At 38.4% G+C, this 21,957-nt stretch overlaps 1 protein-coding gene across 1 annotated transcript; it reads right to left on the minus strand.

Moving 5' to 3' along the window:
• Positions 1–12,614: 12,614 nt before the first annotated feature.
• On the minus strand, positions 12,615–20,524 carry pus1 (pseudouridine synthase 1). Its single transcript, XM_007246049.4, has 6 exons — positions 20,261–20,524; positions 18,686–18,942; positions 18,318–18,455; positions 15,893–15,995; positions 13,546–14,231; positions 12,615–12,778 (listed from the first exon to the last, which is right to left on the minus strand). Exons 1-6 carry the CDS (start codon positions 20,337–20,339, stop codon positions 12,746–12,748), a joined length of 1,296 nt encoding a protein of 431 aa, XP_007246111.3. The 5' UTR covers positions 20,340–20,524; the 3' UTR covers positions 12,615–12,745.
• Between the last annotated feature and the right edge of the window lie 1,433 nt (positions 20,525–21,957).

Raw genomic sequence — 21,957 nt, forward strand, 5'->3', positions numbered from 1 at the left:
ATGTTGGGCCAGAACAAATACACATGATCTGAAGAGTACTAGTCTTCTACTTTAAGAAAAACCTGGAATTAGCCTGGCCCAAGCTGATTTTATACTTTAAAATGAACTGGCAAACTTTGAAAGACTTTTTCATCTTGGGCCAGAACACATACACATCAGATGAAGAGAACTACTCTCCCACTTTGAGGAAAACCTGGAATTAGCCTGGCCCGAGCTGATTTTATACTTTAAAATGAACTGGCAACATAGCATACCAATCCATAATGCACAATTTTTTTATGTAAAGCTGATGTTCCAGTGTGATTTTGAAGGACTTTTTCATCTTGGGCCAGACCAAATACACATGATCTGAAGAGTACTAGTCTTCTACTTTAAGAAAAACCTGGAATTAGCCTGGCCCAAGCTGATTTTATACTTTAAAATGAACTGGCAACATAGCATACCAATCCATAATGCACAATTTATTTTATGTAAAGCTGATGTTCTAGTGTGATTTTAAAGGACTTTTTAATCTTGGGCAAGAACAAATACACATGATCTGAAGAGTACTAGTCTTCTACTTTAAGGAAAACCTGGAATTAGCCTGGCCCGAGCTGATTTTATACTTTAAAATGAACTGGCAACATAGCATACCGATCCATAATGCACAATTTTTTTTATGTAAAGCTGATGTTCCAGTGTGATTTTGAAGGACTTTTTCATATTGGGCCAGAACAAATACACATGATCTAAAGAGTACTAGCCTTCTACTTTAGGGAAAGCCTGGAATTAGCCTGGCCCAAGCTGATTTTATACTTTAAAATTAACTGGCAACATGGCCTACCGATCCATAATGCACAAAAAATTGAATATAAAGCTGATGTTCTAGTGTGATTTTGAAGGACTTTTTAATCATGGGCCAGACCAAATACACATGATCTAAAGAGTACTAGTCTTCTACTTTAAGGAAAACCTGGAAATAGCCTGGCCCAAGCTGATTTTATACTTTAAAATGAACTGGCAACATGGAATACCGATCCATAATGCACAATTGTTTTTATGTAAAGCTGATGTTCTAGTGTGATTTTGAAGGACTTTTTCATATTGGGCCAGACCAAATACACATGATCTGAAGAGAACTAGTCTTCTACTTTAAGAAAAACCTGGAATTAGCCTGGCCCGAGCTGATTTTATACTTTAAAATTAACTGGCAACATGGCCTACCGATCCATAATGCACAAAAAAATTGAATATAAAGCTGATGTTCTAGTGTGATTTTGAAGGACTTTTTAATCTTGGGCCAGACCAAATACACATGATCTGAAGAGTACTAGTCTTCTACTTTAAGGAAAACCTGGAATTAGCCTGGCCCAAGCTGATTTTATACTTTAAAATGAACTGGCAACATAGCATACCAATCCATAATGCACAATTTTTTTTATGTAAAGCTGATGTTCTAGTGTGATTTTGAAGGACTTTTTAATCTTGGGCCAGAACAAATACACATGATCTGAAGAGAACTAGTCTTCTACTTTAAGAAAAACCTGGAATTAGCCTGGCCCGAGCTGATTTTATACTTTAAAATTAACTGGCAACATGGCATACCGATCCATAAGGCACAAAAAAGTTTAATTTAAAGCTGATGTTCTAGTGTGATTTTGAAGGACTTTTTAATCTTGGGCCAGAACAAATACACATGATCTAAAGAGAACTAGTCTTCTACTTTAAGGAAAACCTGGAATTAGCCTGGCCCAAGCTGATTTTATACTTTAAAATGAACTGGCAACATAGCATACCGATCCATAATGCACAATTTTTTTTATGTAAAGCTGATGTTCTAGTGTGATTTTGAAGGACTTTTTAATCTTGGGCCAGACCAAATACACATGATCTGAAGAGTACTAGTCTTCTACTTTAAGGAAAGCCTGGAATTAGCCTGGCCCAAGCTGATTTTGTACTTTAAAATGAACTGGCAACATGGCCTACCGATCCATAATGCACAAAAAAATTGAATATAAAGCTGATGTTCTAGTGTGATTTTGAAGGACTTTTTAATCTTGGGCCAGACCAAATACACATGATCTGAAGAGTACTAGTCTTCTTCTTTAAGGAAAACCTGGAAATAGCCTGGACCAAGCTGATTTTATACTTTAAAATGAACTGGCAACATGGAATACCGATCCATAATGCACAATTTTTTATGTAAAGCTGATGTTCCAGTGTGATTTTTAAGGACTTTTTCATCTTGGGCCAGGCCAAATACACATGATCTGAAGAGTAGTAGTCTTCTACTTTAAGGAAAACCTGGAAATAGCCTGGCCCAAGCTGATTTTATACTTTAAAATGGGTATCGGTATTCCATGTTGCCAGTTAAGTTTAAAGTATAAAATCAGCTTGGTACAGGCTAATTCCAGGTTTTTCTTAAAGAAGAAGACTAGTACTCTTCAGATCATGTGTATTTGGTCTGGCCCAAGATGGAAAAAGTCCTTCAAAATCACACTAGAACATCAGCTTTACATAAAAAAAAAATTGTGCATTATGGCTCGTTATACCATGTAGCCAGTTCATTTTAAAGTATAAAATCAGCTTGGGCCAGGCTACTTCCAGGTTTTCCTTAAAGTAGAAGGCTAGTACTCTTCAGATCATGTGTATTTGGTCTGGCCCAACATGAAAAAGTTCTTCAAAATCACACTTGAACATCTGCTATACATAAAAAAAAAATTGTGCATTATGGATCGGTATGCTATGTTGCCAATTCATTTTAAAGTATAAAATCAGCTCGGGCCAAGCTACTTCCAGGTTTTCCTTAAAGAAGAAGACTAGTACTCTTCAGATCATGTGTATTTGGTCTGGCCCAAGATTAAAAAGTCCTTCAAAATCACACTAGAACATAAGCTTTACATAAAAAAAAATTGTGCATTATGGATTGGTATGCTAGCTTGCCAGTTCATTTTAAAGTATAAAATCAGCTCGGGCCAGGCTAATTCCAGGTTTTTCTTAAAGAAGAAGACTAGTACTCTTCAGATCATGTGTATTTGGTCTGGCCCAAGATTAAAAAGTCCTTCAAAATCACACTAGAACATAAGCTTTACATAAAAAAAAATTGTGCATTATGGATCGGTATTCCATATTGCCAGTTCATTTTAAAGTATAAAATCAGCTTGGGCCAGGCTAATTCCAGGTTTTACTTAAAGTAGAAGACTAGTACTCTTCAGATCATGTGTATTTGGTCTGGCCCAAGATTAAAAAGTCCTTCAAAATCACACTAGAACATCAGCTTTAAATTAAACTTTTTTGTGCCTTATGGATCGGTATGCCATGTTGCCAGTTAATTTTAAAGTATAAAATCAGCTTGGGCCAGGCTAATTCCAGGCTTTCCCTAAAGTAGAAGACTAGTACTCTTTAGATCATGTGTATTTGGTCTGGCCCAATATGAAAAAGTCCTTCAAAATCACACTAGAACATCAGCTTTATATTCAATTTTTTTGTGCATTATGGATCGGTAGGCCATGTTGCCAGTTCATTTTAAAGTATAAAATCAGCTCGGGCCAGGCTAATTCCAGGTTTTCCTTAAAGAAGAAGACTAGTACTCTTCAGATCATGTGTATTTGTTCTGGCCCAAGATGAAAAAGTCCTTCAAAATCACACTGGAACATCAGCTTTACATAAAAAAATTGTGCTTTATGGATCGGTATTCCATGTTGCCAGTTCATTTTAAAGTATAAAATCAGCTTGGGCCAGGCTAATTCCAGGTTTTTCTTAAAGTAGAAGACTAGTACTCTTCAGATCATGTGTATTTGGTCTGGCCCAAGATTAAAAAGTCCTTCAAAATCACACTAGAACATCAGCTTTAAATTAAACTTTTTTCTGCCTTATGGATCGGTATGCCATGTTGCCAGTTAATTTTAAAGTATAAAATCAGCTTGGGCCAGGCTAATTCCAGGCTTTCCCTAAAGTAGAAGACTAGTACTCTTTAGATCATGTGTATTTGGTCTGGCCCACGATTAAAAAGTCCTTCAAAATCACACTAGAACATCAGCTTTATATTCAATTCTTTTGTGCATTATGGATCGGTAGGCCATGTTGCCAGTTAATTTTAAAGTATAAAATCAGCTTGGGCCAGGCTAATTCCAGGCTTTCCCTAAAGTAGAAGGCTAGTCCTCTTTAGATCATGTGTATTTGGTCTGGCCCAATATGAAAAAGTCCTTCAAAATCACACTGGAACATCAGCTTTACATAAAAAAATTGTGCATTATGGATCGGTATGCTATGTTGCCAGTTAATTTTAAAGTATAAAATCAGCTTGGGCCAGGCTATTTCCAGGCTTTCCCTAAAGTAGAAGACTAGTACTCTTTAGATAATGTGTATTTGGTCTGGCCCAATATGAAAATTCCTTCAAAATCACACTAGAACATTAGCTTTATATTCAATTTTTTTGTGCATTATGGATCGGTAGGCCATGTTGCCAGTTCATTTTAAAGTATAAAATCAGCTTGGGCCATGCTAATTCCAGGTTTTCCTTAAAGTAGAAGACTAGTTCTCTTCAGATCATGTGTATTTGTTCTGGCCCAAGATTAAAAAGTCCTTCAAAATCACACTAGAACATCAGCTTTAAATTAAACTTTTTTTCTGCCTTATGGATCGGTATGCCATGTTGCCAGTTCATTTTAAAATATAAAATCAGCTTGGGCCAGGCTAATTCCAGGTTTTACTTAAAGTAGAAGACTAGTACTCTTCAGATCATGTGTATTTGGTCTGGCCCAAGATTAAAAAGTCCTTCAAAATCACACTAGAACATCAGCTTTAAATTAAACTTTTTTGTGCCTTATGGATCGGTATGCCATGTTGCCAGTTAATTTTAAATTATAAAATCAGCTTGCGCCAGGCTAATTCCAGGCTTTCCCTAAAGTAGAAGACTAGTACTCTTTAGATCATGTGTATTTGGTCTGGCCCAATATGAAAAAGTCCTTCAAAATCACACTGGAACATCAGCTTTACATAAAAAAAATTGTGCATTATGGATCGGTATGCTATGTTGCCAGTTAATTTTAAAGTATAAAATCAGCTCGGGCCAGGCTAATTCCAGGTTTTCCTTAAAGTAGAAGACTAGTTCTCTTCAGATCATGTGTATTTGTTCTGGCCCAAGATTAAAAAGTCCTTCAAAATTACACTAGAACTTCAGCTTTAAATTAAACTTTTTTTCTGCCTTATGGATCGGTATGCCATGTTGCCAGTTAATTTTAAAGTATAAAATCAGCTTGGGCCAGGCTATTTCCAGGCTTTCCCTAAAGTAGAAGACTAGTACTCTTTAGATAATGTGTATTTGGTCTGGCCCAATATGAAAATTCCTTCAAAATCACACTAGAACATTAGCTTTATATTCAATTTTTTTGTGCATTATGGATCGGTAGGCCATGTTGCCAGTTCATTTTAAAGTATAAAATCAGCTTGGGCCATGCTAATTCCAGGTTTTTCTTAAAGTAGAAGACTAGTACTCTTCAGATCATGTGTATTTGGTCTGGCCCAAGATTAAAAAGTCCTTCAAAATCACACTAGAACATAAGCTTTACATAAAAAAAAATTGTGCATTATGGATCGGTATTCCATATTGCCAGTTCATTTTAAAGTATAAAATCAGCTTGGGCCAGGCTAATTCCAGGTTTTACTTAAAGTAGAAGACTAGTACTCTTCAGATCATGTGTATTTGGTCTGGCCCAAGATTAAAAAGTCCTTCAAAATCACACTAGAACATCAGCTTTAAATTAAACTTTTTTGTGCCTTATGGATCGGTATGCCATGTTGCCAGTTAATTTTAAAGTATAAAATCAGCTTGGGCCAGGCTAATTCCAGGTTTTCCTTAAAGTAGAAGACTAGTACTCTTTAGATCATGTGTATTTGGTCTGGCCCAATATGAAAAAGTCCTTCAAAATCACACTAGAACATCAGCTTTAAATTAAACTTTTTTGTGCCTTATGGATCGGTATGCCATGTTGCCAGTTCATTTTAAAATATAAAATCAGCTTGGGCCAGGCTAATTCCAGGTTTTACTTAAAGTAGAAGACTAGTACTCTTCAGATCATGTGTATTTGGTCTGGCCCAAGATTAAAAAGTCCTTCAAAATCACACTGGAACATCAGCTTTACATAAAAAAATTGTGCTTTATGGATCGGTATTCCATGTTGCCAGTTCATTTTAAAGTATAAAATCAGCTTGGGCCAGGCTAATTCCAGGTTTTTCTTAAAGTAGAAGACTAGTACTCTTCAGATCATGTGTATTTGGTCTGGCCCAAGATTAAAAAGTCCTTCAAAATCACACTAGAACATCAGCTTTAAATTAAACTTTTTTCTGCCTTATGGATCGGTATGCCATGTTGCCAGTTAATTTTAAAGTATAAAATCAGCTTGGGCCAGGCTAATTCCAGGCTTTCCCTAAAGTAGAAGACTAGTACTCTTTAGATCATGTGTATTTGGTCTGGCCCACGATTAAAAAGTCCTTCAAAATCACACTAGAACATCAGCTTTATATTCAATTCTTTTGTGCATTATGGATCGGTAGGCCATGTTGCCAGTTAATTTTAAAGTATAAAATCAGCTTGGGCCAGGCTAATTCCAGGCTTTCCCTAAAGTAGAAGGCTAGTCCTCTTTAGATCATGTGTATTTGGTCTGGCCCAATATGAAAAAGTCCTTCAAAATCACACTGGAACATCAGCTTTACATAAAAAAATTGTGCATTATGGATCGGTATGCTATGTTGCCAGTTAATTTTAAAGTATAAAATCAGCTTGGGCCAGGCTATTTCCAGGCTTTCCCTAAAGTAGAAGACTAGTACTCTTTAGATAATGTGTATTTGGTCTGGCCCAATATGAAAATTCCTTCAAAATCACACTAGAACATTAGCTTTATATTCAATTTTTTTGTGCATTATGGATCGGTAGGCCATGTTGCCAGTTCATTTTAAAGTATAAAATCAGCTTGGGCCATGCTAATTCCAGGTTTTCCTTAAAGTAGAAGACTAGTTCTCTTCAGATCATGTGTATTTGTTCTGGCCCAAGATTAAAAAGTCCTTCAAAATCACACTAGAACATCAGCTTTAAATTAAACTTTTTTTCTGCCTTATGGATCGGTATGCCATGTTGCCAGTTCATTTTAAAATATAAAATCAGCTTGGGCCAGGCTAATTCCAGGTTTTACTTAAAGTAGAAGACTAGTACTCTTCAGATCATGTGTATTTGGTCTGGCCCAAGATTAAAAAGTCCTTCAAAATCACACTAGAACATCAGCTTTAAATTAAACTTTTTTGTGCCTTATGGATCGGTATGCCATGTTGCCAGTTAATTTTAAATTATAAAATCAGCTTGGGCCAGGCTAATTCCAGGCTTTCCCTAAAGTAGAAGACTAGTACTCTTTAGATCATGTGTATTTGGTCTGGCCCAATATGAAAAAGTCCTTCAAAATCACACTGGAACATCAGCTTTACATAAAAAAAATTGTGCATTATGGATCGGTATGCTATGTTGCCAGTTAATTTTAAAGTATAAAATCAGCTCGGGCCAGGCTAATTCCAGGTTTTCCTTAAAGTAGAAGACTAGTACTCTTTAGATAATGTGTATTTGGTCTGGCCCAATATGAAAATTCCTTCAAAATCACACTAGAACATTAGCTTTATATTCAATTTTTTTGTGCATTATGGATCGGTAGGCCATGTTGCCAGTTCATTTTAAAGTATAAAATCAGCTTGGGCCATGCTAATTCCAGGTTTTTCTTAAAGTAGAAGACTAGTACTCTTCAGATCATGTGTATTTGGTCTGGCCCAAGAAGAAAAAGCCCTTCAAAATCACACTGAAACATCAGCTTTACATAAAGAAAAATTGTGCATTATGGATCGGTATTCCATATTGCCAGTTCATTTTAAAGTATAAAATCAGCTCGGGCCAGGCTATTTCCAGGTTTTCCTTAAAGTAGAAGACTAGTTCTCTTCAGATCATGTGTATTTGTTCTGGCCCAAGATTAAAAAGTCCTTCAAAATCACACTAGAACATCAGCTTTATATTCAATTTCTTTGTGCATTATGGATCGTTATTACATGTTGCCAGTTCATTTTAAAATATAAAATCAGCTTGGGCCAGGCTAATTCCAGGTTTTACTTAAAGTAGAAGACTAGTACTCTTCAGATCATGTGTATTTGGTCTGGCCCAAGATTAAAAAGTCCTTCAAAATCACACTAGAACATCAGCTTTAAATTAAACTTTTTTGTGCCTTATGGATCGGTATGCCATGTTGCCAGTTAATTTTAAAGTATAAAATCAGCTTGGGCCAGGCTAATTCCAGGCTTTCCCTAAAGTAGAAGACTAGTACTCTTTAGATCATGTGTATTTGGTCTGGCCCAATATGAAAAAGTCCTTCAAAATCACACTGGAACATCAGCTTTACATAAAAAAAATTGTGCATTATGGATCGGTATGCTATGTTGCCAGTTAATTTTAAAGTATAAAATCAGCTCGGGCCAGGCTAATTCCAGGTTTTCCTTAAAGTAGAAGACTAGTTCTCTTCAGATCATGTGTATTTGTTCTGGCCCAAGATTAAAAAGTCCTTCAAAATCACACTAGAACATCAGCTTTAAATTAAACTTTTTTCTGCCTTATGGATCGGTATGCCATGTTGCCAGTTAATTTTAAAGTATAAAATCAGCTTGGGCCAGGCTATTTCCAGGTTTTTCTTAAAGTAGAAGACTAGTACTCTTCAGATCATGTGTATTTGGTCTGGCCCAAGATGAAAAAGTCCTTCAAAATCACACTAGAACATCAGCTTTACATAAAAAAAAATTGTGCATTATGGATTGGTATGCTATGTTGCCAGTTCATTTTAAAGTATAAAATCAGCTTGCGCCAGGCTATTTCCAGCTTTTTCTTAAAGTAGAAGACTAGTACTCTTCAGATCATGTGTATTTGGTCTGGCCCAAGATGAAAAAGTCCTTCAAAATCACACTAGAACATCAGCTTTACATAAAAAAATTGTGCATTATGGATTGGTATGCTATGTTGCCAGTTCATTTTAAAGTATAAAATCAGCTCGGGCCAGGCTAATTCCAGGTTTTCCTCAAAGTGGGAGAGTAGTTCTCTTCATCTGATGTGTATGTGTTCTGGCCCAAGATGAAAAAGTCTTTCAAAGTTTGCCAGTTCATTTTAAAGTATAAAATCAGCTTGGGCCAGGCTAATTCCAGGTTTTTCTTAAAGTAGAAGACTAGTGCTCTTCAGATCATGTGTATTTGTTCTGGCCCAACATGAAAAAGTTCTTCAAAATCACACTTGAACATCTGCCTCATATTTTTTGAGCGCAATGGCTTTTAAAATATAATTTTATTAAATATATATTTAATTATTTATTGTAATATATAATTATAAATTCAGTAATTAAAATAAATATTTTAAAATATACAAAATTATATTTAATAATATATTGTATATTTACATTGTTAATAAACAGATGTACTGCTTTTCTTCATTCTATCTCCTTCAGTGTTGATCTGTGAGGTGTTTAATATAAACAGCGGGTGTTTGTGAACGCTCCCTTTAGTTCACGGTGCTTCAGTGAAGCGGCAGCTGCGAATATCAAACCAACTTCAGCCGGGGAATACGAGGCTGCGAATATCGAACCAAACGAATCTGGAGCTGCGAATATCAAACCAACTTCAGCCGGGGAATACGAGGCTGCGAATATCGAGCCAAACGAATCTGGAGCTGCGAATATCAAACCAACTTCAGCCTCGTAAAAATAAGGAAAATTTCCCGCCGCCCACTTCGAGTCGTCCCACCAGCCCAACCGAGGTTCAGTATCATAGTATCATGATATAGTATGTAGAAATACACTGCTCAAAAAAATAAAGGGAACACTCAAATAACACATCCTAGATCTGAATGAATGAAATATTCTCATTGAATACTTTGTTCTGTACAAAGTTGAATGTGCTGACAACAAAATCACACAAAAATCATCAATGGAAATCAAATTTATTAACCAATGGAGGCCTGGATTTGGAGCCACACACAAAATTAAAGTGAAAAAACACACTACAGGCTGATCCAACTTTAATGTAATGTCCTTAAAACAAGTCAAAATGAGGCTCAGTATTGTGTGTGGCCTCCACGTGCCTGTATGACCTCCCTACAACGCCTGGGCATGCTCCTGATGAGGTGGCGGATGGTCTCCTGAGGGATCTCCTCCCAGACCTGGACTAAAGCATCGGCCAACTCCTGGACAGTCTGTGGTGCAACGTGACGTTGGTGGATGGAGCGAGACATGATGTCCCAGATGTGCTCAATCGGATTCAGGTCTGGGGAACGGGCGGGCCAGTCCATAGCTTCAATGCCTTCATCTTGCAGGAACTGCTGACACACTCCAGCCACATGAGGTCTAGCATTGTCCTGCATTAGGAGGAACCCAGGGCCAACCGCACCAGCATATGGTCTCACAAGGGGTCTGAGGATCTCATCTCGGTACCTAATGGCAGTCAGGCTACCTCTGGTGAGCACATGGAGGGCTGTGCGGCCCTCCAAAGAAATGCCACCCCACACCATTACTGACCCACTGCCAAACCGGTCATGCTGAAGGATGTTGCAGGCAGCAGACCGCTCTCCACGGTGTCTCCAGACTCTGTCACGTCTGTCATGTGCTCAGTGTGAACCTGCTTTCATCTGTGAAGAGCACAAGGCGCCAGTGCCGAATTTGCCAATCCTGGTGTTCTCTGGCAAATGCCAAGCGTCCTGCACGGTGTTGGGCTGTGAGCACAACCCCCATCTGTGGACGTCGGGCCCTCATACCATCCTCATGGAGTCGGTTTCTAACCGTTTGTGCAGACACATGCACATTTGTGGCCTGCTGGAGGTCATTTTGCAGGGCTCTGGCAGTGCTCCTCCTGTTCCTTCTTGCACAAAGGCGGAGGTAGCGGTCCTGCTGCTGGGTTGTTGCCCTCCTACGGCCTCCTCCACGTCTCCTGGTGTACTGGCCTGTCCCCTGGTAGCGCCTCCAGCCTCTGGACACTACGCTGACAGACACAGCAAACCTTCTTGCCACAGCTCGCATTGATGTGCCATCCTGGATGAGCTGCACTACCTGAGCCACTTGTGTGGGTTGTAGAGTCCGTCTCATGCTACCACGAGTGTGAAAGCACCACCAACATTCAAAACTGACCAAAACATCAGCCAGACAGCATAGGTTCTGAGAAGTGGTCTGTGGTCCCCACCTGCAGAACCACTCCTTTATTGAGTGTGTCTTGCTAATTGCCAATAATTTCCACCTGTTGTCTATTCCATTTGCACAACAGCAGGTGAAATTGATTGTCAATCAGTGTTGCTTCCTAAGTGGACAGTTTAATTTCACAGAAGTTTGATTTACTTGGAGTTATATTGTGTTATTTGAGTGTTCCCTTTATTTTTTTGAGCAGTGTATATTAATATATTGTATTTTTATATTCATGTTATTTTGATGTAAACAATGGTATTTACTGCAGTCAGAAGAAGTTTGCATCCTTGCATTTATCCAGCTCTCTGATTTGTTGTTCCAGAGTTGTTCCCGCTACTACGGGAAATTTACGGAAAAAATACTAATACGGGAGGGCGGCGGGAAAGAGTGGTAAATTATGGTAGTTTCCCAGCCAAAACTGGAGACTTAATAGGCATGAGGTACATGGCGCTCTTTAACATCATCACTCCTAGGGTGATGTCACTCAGCATAAATCGTCTGTGAGCTAATGTATTGGGAACCAAGTGACTGCACTTTCCTCAGAGTGCGCTGTAATGCTACTCGGAAATTCTGCATCAGCAGCAATTCAACAAGAGTCGGTGGCTGATTTCACGTGTCGGAGGAGGCATGTGCTAGTCTTTACCCTCCTTGTGTCGTGGCATCACCTGTGATGGGGGATATACAGCTGAGTAATAGCTAAATAGGTGGGATAATTGGCCTTGCTAAAATGGGAAAATAAAATAAGATAATACAAAAATAAAAAGAGAGATATATAAACAATGAAGGGACACATTAAAGTACGTAGTAAACAGTAAAAAAGCATGTTTGTCCTCTACAATCCCCTGATCTAAACCTGATGAACTGAGATGGTGATTTAGGATGAGCTGGAGCTCATCCTAAGAAATGAAGAAAAAGCAGCAACTATTGTTCAGCACCTCCAGGAACTCCTTTAAGACACTGAGGGAACTACTTCATGTGACTCTGAGAAAATTCCAATAATTTTGCATGTTTATTTCAGGTCATTCTGGAACTTATACCACTCTGGAGCACACCTATCTGTGCTATTAATATTAGAAAAGAAGTTGCCAATAATTGTTGGTCAATTCAGTTTATCATTACAGTGAATGATGGGTGTTAAAGGGGTGTAAAGGGGTTTATAGTATTTCTCAAACTCTTTCTAAATTGTAGTTATCTTCTGTTATTTTATATTGAGCATTTTATTGTATTAATTCTGTACACCTGAGCCTCCATGTTCATTATTTTCCTCCATGTCAAACTCCATGTTTCATTTGTCCTACAGCCATCATACAGTACTTTTTTTACTCCTTCAAACTGTACAATATAAAACATGTCTCCCTATTTCCCTAAAATATGCAAATCCAATAAGACAAAATGGCAATCAATAAAATAAAAAGTTTATTTCACAAGTAATATAGCAAAGAGTGGAACTAAATCATTTATACAGCAGATTGTAAAAATAAAAACATAGGTTGAAAGAAAAAATAAAAGAAGGTTGCTCTTCAAATGATTCAATCAGAAGCGTTCCCATCTTCATCGTCGTCCTGCAAAAATTAGAAAATATTTATTAGTAGGGCAATCATACATTTCATCCTTATCCACGATGACAAAACTTTATTATTGGGTTTAATGCAATGATGCTTGACCATAGCAATTTAGGAGTATTTTATCCTCTTTAGTAAATTAGATGCCATCGATATATTGTCTTGCAATACAGTACCAGTCAAAAGTTCTCAAGTTTCAACTTCTCAAGTTTTTCTTTCTTTATTTATTTATTTAATTTAGTTTCTACATTGTATATCATATGTTAAATACAGATATGAAATTACACAGTAAACAGTAAAAAAAAGTCCCCTGATCTAAACCTGAAGGACTAAGATGGTGATTTGAGGTGATTTAATTGGGATGAGCTGGAGCAAGGAAAAACAGCAACTATTGTTCAGCACCTCCAGGAACTCCTTTAAGATGCTGAGAAAACTGTTCCAGGCAACTCTACCTCATGAGACTGAGATTAAAATAGCAAGAGTTTGCAGATCTGTCCTCAAAGATAAATGTGGTACTTAGAAAACTCTAAAGTATAAAACATATTCTGGTTTGTATAACCCTTTTCTAGTTTAAAATATAATTTCATATGTTCCTGTAGAGCTTTAATGAGCTTTAAAAAAAAAAATCAAAAGAAAAAAAACACATTTAATGAGAAGAACTGTGTCCAAACTTTTAACTGGTTCCGTATACCGAGTATCACAGAATCTAAATATGATCATATTGTATTGTGAGATGCTTTGTGATTCACACACTATTTATCACCCACCTTGTTTTCCTGCTTGCCCGTTTCAGTGGCCTCGAAGTCATGAATGGGCAGCGTAGCCATCCAGCTGACCATGGACTTCTCCTGACACTCAGTCTCCACTATACTGGGGTATATGTGGGCATCCTTAAAGGCAGCAATGGCGTCTTCTTCTTGGGTCCACTCCAGGGTCTCGTGAAGACCATCTCCTCCAAAGCGCTTGTTGTAGCGGTCAAAGTGCACCCTCTCCAGCACCAGGCCGAGCCCAGGCGCCTTGGGCACGTCAACTTTCTCCTCCCCCCAGCTTCTCTCGATGATCTGCTCTCCCGCATATCCCTTTACCACCGCGATCACCAGCCCAATCATCTTCCTGATCTGGTGCATCATAAAGCTCTGCCCTCGCACAGTTATCTCCGCAAACTCAACATCCTTTCTTATGAAAGGTTCCCCGCAGGACATGTGGGTGATGTAGCGTTTGGCACTGGGGTCCCGCGGACCCTTCTGTGAGGTAAAGTTGTGGAAGTTGTGGGTTCCTTTGTAAAGATTGAACAGCCTGTTGACCTTCTGAAGGGTTTCTGCGTCCAAGCGGAAGGACTTGTCCTCCTGGTTGTGGTCTTTCGGAGAGAAAGCAACAGTAGGCAGCATGTAGGAATAGGTTCTGGCGTCACAGTTGTTTTTGGAGTTAAAGCCTCCTGTGACTCTCTTGAATCCTGAAATTTTGCAAAAAAAAAAAAAATTTGAAAAAAAGCAAAATACCATGTTTGGATAAATGTACTTTACTCATATGTGAGAGTATATGAATAGCAGCTTTTAAAAGCTGCTGCCACTGATGCATTTTGTCCATGGGTCAAAAAAAAATGGATTTTATAATTTTACCCAGCCCTTCATGAGACTGACACACCGTGTACAAACAAGGGATGCACAGATGTGGGAATTCTTGGTCCATACATATTTATAACTTACTACAGACACTACACACCCTGGTATAACCTAATAATTTAAAAACTAATAAAACCAAATTGAATTCATTTTAAAGTGGTGTGGCCAGTAGTGGCTAATCATCGTAGCGTGGCCAGTATTGATTGGTCAATTTTTGACATTCAATACATTTGCCATTATCAGTTATCATAATAATTGGCCAAATCTGCTGATACCTAGGCACTGAGTAGTCCAGGGGTCTAAAGCGCTGCCACTATGAACGGGATGTCGCAGGTTTGAACCCCCGGTCATGTAGCTTCGCCATCAAGCTTCCGGCAATCAGAGGGAGCAAAATTGGCCCTGCTTCCTCCGGGTGGGTAGATGGATCTCTCCTCACATCACTAAAGGGTGATGTCTGCAGCACAGGGCGCCTGTAAGCTGATGTGCCGTAATTCAGCTACTGCGCTTTCCTCCAAGCGCGCTGTGATGCTGCTCGGCAATGCTGCATCAGCAGCAGCTCAAAAAGAAGCGGTGGCTGACTTCACATGTATCAGGGGAAGCATGTGTTAGTCTTCACCCTCCTGGTGTGTTGGGGCATCACTAGTGATAGGGGGGAGTCCTAACGAAAGGGTTGGGTAATTGGCCGTGTAAACAGGGGAGAAAATGGGAAAAATTTCAAATAAAATTATATAAATAAAATTTCATTAAGATATAAAATTGTGCATTCCTACAAGTAATATAATAATAATATAATACAGGAGGATGATATACTCCTGCTCCTAAACACTGAGGTTATATGAAAGCCTATTTCATACTTCCTATTTCTACACTCACTATCTTTTACACACTTACTCACCTACCTACTAACTACAATACAATAACACACTGTTAGTAATAACATCCTACACCTAACAGCAAGGTCGCTATGCTCATAAATGTTGGGTTGCCAATTAACTACAGCAGCACTGGACAGTGGCTTGTCGGATTCCACAGTTTACCAAGTCCAGCTGTGGGTTGTTTTTGGGTGAATTTGATGACATCATCCAGATGTGCTGATAAACCAAAACAAATTCAGATAACCCTAAAACCTCTACTATTAATCCACATAATATTTATTTATTTTTTCTGTTTGGATCCGACTGTGACCTTTTATAAACATACAAGAGAGTTTAATACAGCAGAAGTTCCATTGTTATAATAAAGTTACTAAAGATGAGACTATGCAGAATTCCAGGTGTTCCTACCTAGGCCCAGTAATATTAAACAAATAGCTCTCAGTAAACATACAGATTTAAGTAGCAGTGATTCTCAAGAACTGGTTCACAAAGATCGCTAATGTAAGCTTGTACATCACCTGAAACTGACCAGTATGATATATCTGTAATATACAATAACACTGAATTTTATTAGCATTTTCAGCATTATCAGCATTTCAGCACAACTGAAGTCTTACCTAAAACTCTGATCTGTGATGGGAGCTGCTTGTTAATCTTCTGCAGAATGTCTTCAATCAACCACAGCTTTAGAGAGACAACCTGACCAGCTGCAGAAACACCCTGCAGAAAACAATCACAGCAGATTTATCAGCGCGCACATACACTGTAAAGTTCTGTTGTAAAGTAAACATTAGTAGACATCTGTACAGGAACAGTTCTTTCAAATTTTATTTCATTAATAAAGTAACATTTGATTGCATACAACCATGCATACATTTTATGGTATGTTCTGAATCACAAATCCACTCGCAAGTCTAAGGACGGTAACAGATTCCCCTTAGATTACTTTTATTTCTGTTTCAAGTCAAGTCAAAAGGCTTTTATTGTCATTACATCTGAGTACAGGTGCACAGTGTAATGAAATTACGTTCCTCCGGAACCATGGTGCAACATAGAACAACAAGCAATAGACAACATAAAGTGCAGGAGTGACGACAGTGCAACATAAAATTATAAAATTATAACACTAAATAACAATAAATACAATAAATACAAAGGAGGAGACAATTTAAAGACAGGGACAGTGCAGTACCGATACGGTATAATAAAGTGTGTAGTGGGGATAAGGTGCAGAGATGTGTGACATACTGTGACATATAGAACATATATAATCACAGCAGTTACTGAGGTAGAGTTTATAGTTTTTAAGAGTGCAACAAATATTGCTGAAGGGAATAAAGTCATGTCAGCCTCTGTGTGCTGACTGTGTGTGTGTGTGTGTGGGTGAAGTTCAGTTCTTTGTGTGTGTAAAGGGGGGGGTGTACAGTTTAGTTTTGTGTGAGTGTGTTGGGTGAGTGGTGCGTGGGGTGGGGGTTCAGTTCTGTCTCTGTGCGTTGAGAAATCTGACTGCCTGGTGGATGAAGCTGTTGCAGAGTCTAGTGGTGGAGGCTCGGATGCTCCTGTATCTTCTGCCGGACGGCATCAGAGCGAAGAGTCCGTGTGAGGGATGGGTGGGGTCGTCCACAATGCTGGTGGCTTTGCGGATGCAGCGTGTGGTGTAGATCTCGGTGATGGAGGGAAGAGAGACTCCGATGATTATCTCAGCTGTCCGCACTATCCGCTGTAGGGTCTTGCGGTCTGAGGTGTTGCAGTTCCCAAACAGGATGCTTTCTACAGTCCCTCTGTAGAACATGGTGAGGATAGGAGGTGGGAGATGTGCTTTCCTCAGTCTCCGCAGGAAGTAGAGGCGCTGCTGGGCTTTCTTGGTTATGGAGCTGGTGTTGAGGGACCAGGTGAGGTTCTCTGCAATGTGAACACCTAGGAACTTGGTGTTTTCCACAATTTCCACAGCAGAGCCGTTAATGTTCAGTGGGTGGTGGACACCTGGAGCTCTCCTGAAGTCAACAACCATCTCCTTGGTTTTATCCACGTTAAGAGATAGGTTGTTGGTTCTGCACCAGCCCGTCAGCCACTGCACCTCCTCTCTGTATGTTGACTCGTCGTTCATGCTGATGAGGCCAACTACAGTTGTGTCATCAGCGAACTTGATGATGTGGTTTGAGCTGTACTTTGCAGTACAGTCATGAGTCAGCAGAGTGAACAGCAGTGGGCTGTGTTTATTAAATAAGCCATAATCTACACTCACAATAAACACAGATATTAACCTGTGAAGTAAGAAGTAACCTGTTGTGCTCATACTGCTGTGTGTCCACACAAATTTATTTTGTGTTTAATAAGATAGTCTGCCTCAACATCCTGTAATTGGTCTGAAAGTCAAAACCATTAAAAAGGGTTTTCACATTGCAGACAAAAGGCTGTGCTATATGACCAAAAATTCATATTCTGATATAGACCACTTCAGATCCCCATAACAAGATAATGATACAGCACATTTTCGATAGATTCAGTGCTTTATTTATATATACTAATTACATGAAATATCTATTTCTTATTACATATTGAATAATACTCTGAAAATAAAAGTATGTTTTTATATTTTATTGTAGTTCTCTTTTTCTTGAGAAACTAATATAAAATAGTAACATTTACACTTCGCTTTTCAAGTAAAATTAAAGTGGCAGTCGTTTCTGACTGAGCGCTCTCTCTCTCTCACTGAACATAACCTGGAATCGGATTCATACGCTTTGAAAGGAGACCACATCACACCCGCCCAGTTGAAAATTAGTCTTCTGCATGCTTTGTGCAATTAACCATTCTCACCAGAGAGGGCCCTAAATCCCAAAACTTACAGACATCAGCTTTAAATTCAAGAAAATAATATGAAGGAAATGAAGTGGAGGAAAATAAAGCAGAGTAATAATTGAGTTTTTTAGTACGCCCACTAAAATGCAGAGTGAAACCAAAACTAACAGGACCTAATGTACACTATACAATGTAACAAATACACAAGCCTTTCAGGTGTAAAAATGTCCAAAGACTCACCTTGTCAGTCCTTGCACATCTCTGGAAAGACATCTTTTTCATATCGTCACCATGGTTCTCAGGGATGCATCCAGCTTTAATAAGAGCGGTCACAAGTTCATCTTCTATGGTTTTAAACTGTGAGTTACCACAATTTCTCTAAACAAAAAAATAAAAAATCAAGTAAACAAGACTAAACAATTTGTAAAGTGTCCAATAAATTTTATATTGTACTTTTATTAAACCAAATACAAACAACATCATTACAGCTTTCAATTCATGCAATGGAGGAAACCTGCAAAAGCATGTTTGACATTTGATTTTAACTATTTTGTTTGTCACATTATTAAAACAAGCCAATCATTTCACCATCACCTTCATCAACTTGCCTGCATTCCATAATACCCTTTTCCAGAATACGCCATGAGGAGGACGACCTTCCTCTTCGGGAACCTCTTCTCGTCAGAAGTCTGGTCATCATCTGTTTTCAGCTTCTTAACCTGGTGATCATTCTCCTCACCAGGGCTGTCTGGTGCTCTTTTCAGCACGGTGATCTGAGGGGAGTTCTGCTCCTCTGCTGGCATCATCATCGTCCTCCTCCTGCACTTCTCCAGGAGAACACTGAGCTTTTCTGACTGGATGCAACCTGCAGGAGGATCCACAGCGGATCACAACACTTAGAAAACTGCTGGTAGCTGGTTATTGAGTGACCAATAGGGTCTCCCTCCTTGCAATAAATTATGACTGTGTGCTCTTTAGATCATGAACAATCTTTATTTATCATGAAGTAATATAAAATTTGAAATTTATGGCATATTCTAAGAGGCACCCATTCTAGTAGAGCTGTTCTGTATAGGGATGTCCTACAGACAGCAAAGAAAACATGATGTACTGCCTGGGTAAATGCCTCTCTAATAGAGAAGGTCAAAGGTCCTGTACAGTTGCAAGAAAAAGTATGTGAACCCTTTGAGACTACTTGGATTTCTGCACAAACAGGTCATTAAATGTGTTCAGATCTTCATCTAAGTCACAACAATAGACAAACACAGTCTGCTTAAACCAATACCACACAAAAATTATATATTTGCATGGTTCTTTTTTAACACAACATGTTAAAATTCACAGTGAGGGGGAAAAAAGTATGTGAACCATTGGATTTAATAACTGGTTGATCCTCCTTTGGCAGAAAAACCTTACACAAACGTTTCCTGTAGTTGCAGATCAGACCTGCAGAACAGTCAGGAGGAATTTTGGATCAATCCTCTTCACTAAACTGTTACAGTTCAGTTCAATATTCTTGGGATATCTGGTGTGAATCGCTCTCTTGGGGTCATGATGCCACAGCATCTCAACTGGGTTGAGGTCAGGACTCTCCAGAAGGCCCAGTTTTTTCTTCTGTTGAAGCTGTTCGGTTGTTGATTTACTTCTATGTTTTGGGTCGTTGTCCTGTTGCATCATCTTACCGTGGACACATGAACATCAAGGCTTTTAGAGATCATTTTTGTAATCCTTTACAGCTTCATGACTTGAGATAAAGATGAGAACACGTTTAATTACCAATTTATGCAGAAATCCAAGTAATCCCAAAGGGTTCACATTTTCCAAAGTCTTTTTAAAGAAGGAAATCAAGGTGCCATCAAATGATACCACTGACGTCCTGAAAAATACTTTACATAGTATTAACAATGATATTTACTAATGATAGTTTTATATGATATTACAGTAGGAATTTGGAATAATGGGATGGCAAATACCAGTTTGGTTCTATATAGACCAGAGTTTGGAGTTATCATATCACACCTTAAAATGTATATAAAAAAATCTTATTCTCAACTCTTTAAGGTATATGTTTCTGTGTATGTACTATAACTATAAAGCTGACGGGTTGTGTTGATGTATTAGCAGTGAATAAAGATTTAATCAGGAGAGAGTAACGTTAGAGTACAGCAGCGGTGCTGACCCACCTCGGGTTGTGAGAGCTGGTTTAAAGCACGGGCTGCTGCTGCTGGAGAAGAGATGAAGCTGCTGGATAAACCTCAGCATGTCCCGCTCTGCTCCTTCTTACCTACTGACCCACCACCAACACCACCACCGGACCTGCAGCTCTGTACAGCCGAGCTCCAGCGCTCTCACACCGGCTCCTCTCCGCGAGTTTCAGCGCTGATACTCCTCCATACCCACCAGACTCATCACACTCATCCACATGGAGCTCTGAACTCGGAACTCTCGCACAAATCATCGCGAGAACGCGGAGTGAAGCAAGGTTGCCAGTTTGTACGCAAAAATCCCTCATTTCCGACACAAAGCACCGCTACAGAGGAGAATAGCTACTTCAGAACAGGCGTGATGGAGATACAGATATTATAGCATTAAACTGCATGGATATGAGCAGCTAGAATAACAGCTATGGATAACATCTAGCTTACCATTAGGAGAAATGTTAAATTATACGCACTAAGTACTGTGCATTTATTATATAATTACTGTGTATCAAAACGATTCAATACGCATTTTTCAAACCTACCTGGCCTACTTAATATTTAAATGGTCGTATTTATTCATATGAATATATAACTCTGGAAAGAAATAAGAGACCACTTAAAAATGATGAATTTCTTTGGTTGTACCAAATTTAAAACCTCAAGCATAAAGTTATCCAAAAGCAGTGTGATGCATGAAAACTGTGATTAAAAACAAGGGTTATTCCACCAAGTACTGATTTCTGAACTCTTAAAACTTTTATGAATACGAGCTCGTTTTATTTACATTATTTGCAGTCTGAAAGATCTTCGTCGTTTTTGTTTTATCTGTTATTTCTCATTTTCTGCAAATAAATGCTGTAAATGACAATGTTTTTATTTGGAATTTTTGAGAAATGTCCGTATTTTAATAGAATAAAAAACAATGTTCATTTTACTCAAACATATACCTATAAAATACAAAATCAAAGAAACGGAAGTGCTCTTTTAATTTTTTTCAGAGCTGTATGTTATTAGAGAGATTCGAGTGGCAATTTACCTATGTATGGCCTTGAAAACTAGAATATAGGGGCAGATAGAAAACACATACAGGTGGGATTGTGGACTCACCACACCTTTATGGGCCCTAAAACAGAACCCTAAGAGTTTTTTGTTTTTAGCAAAAATACATTATTCTATTTTACAAACCTCAAGGAATACCACGGACAAGTTTCTAATTAGAGTTTTTAGCGTTTAGCTCCTTTAACCCCTATTCATTTTGGACTCACTGCATGGCTCCCTCTAGCGGATTGCAGTGATTTTCTGATATAATCGGGCAGGCTCTCTATAAACTAGCTCTGCTGTCAACTCGGGAGAAAGCACAGTGAAGCAGGTTGCCAGCGTGTGCAAAGAAACCACTTTATGTCCTGCTCAGATAATTTTCCACAGTCAATACATTTAATAATAAATACTCAAAGCATTTGGGCCATTTACTTGTTTATGTATTTCCTTTAAAATTATCTGTTCATTTTTTTGTATTTTTTTTATGTGTATTTTTCTCCCATTTTATTGTTTGTTTGTTTCTTTTATTTATTTAAACTCTCATACAGCTTTACTTGTTTTTTTAATGTAATGTAATATTGAACTATTTTAATTAAACAAACAGTATTTTGTTTTGTTATGAGTATATGATAATGATGTGA

This window comes from Astyanax mexicanus, chromosome 17 (genome assembly GCF_023375975.1).
Source record: "Astyanax mexicanus isolate ESR-SI-001 chromosome 17, AstMex3_surface, whole genome shotgun sequence".
Lineage (NCBI taxonomy): Eukaryota > Metazoa > Chordata > Actinopteri > Characiformes > Acestrorhamphidae > Astyanax > Astyanax mexicanus.

Bases quoted from the DNA above. Each gene is read 5' to 3' on its own strand.
- pus1 (XM_007246049.4), bottom strand. From the start codon at position 20,339: ATGCTGAGGTTTATCCAGCAGCTTCATCTCTTCTCCAGCAGCAGCAGC. The intron at 15,996-18,317 runs GTGAGTCTTTGG...TGTTTTCTGCAG, and splicing joins GATGTGCAAGGACTGACAAG to GGTGTTTCTGCAGCTGGTCA. The intron at 12,779-13,545 runs GTGGGTGATAAA...TAATTTTTGCAG, and splicing joins CGGGCAAGCAGGAAAACAAG to GACGACGATGAAGATGGGAA.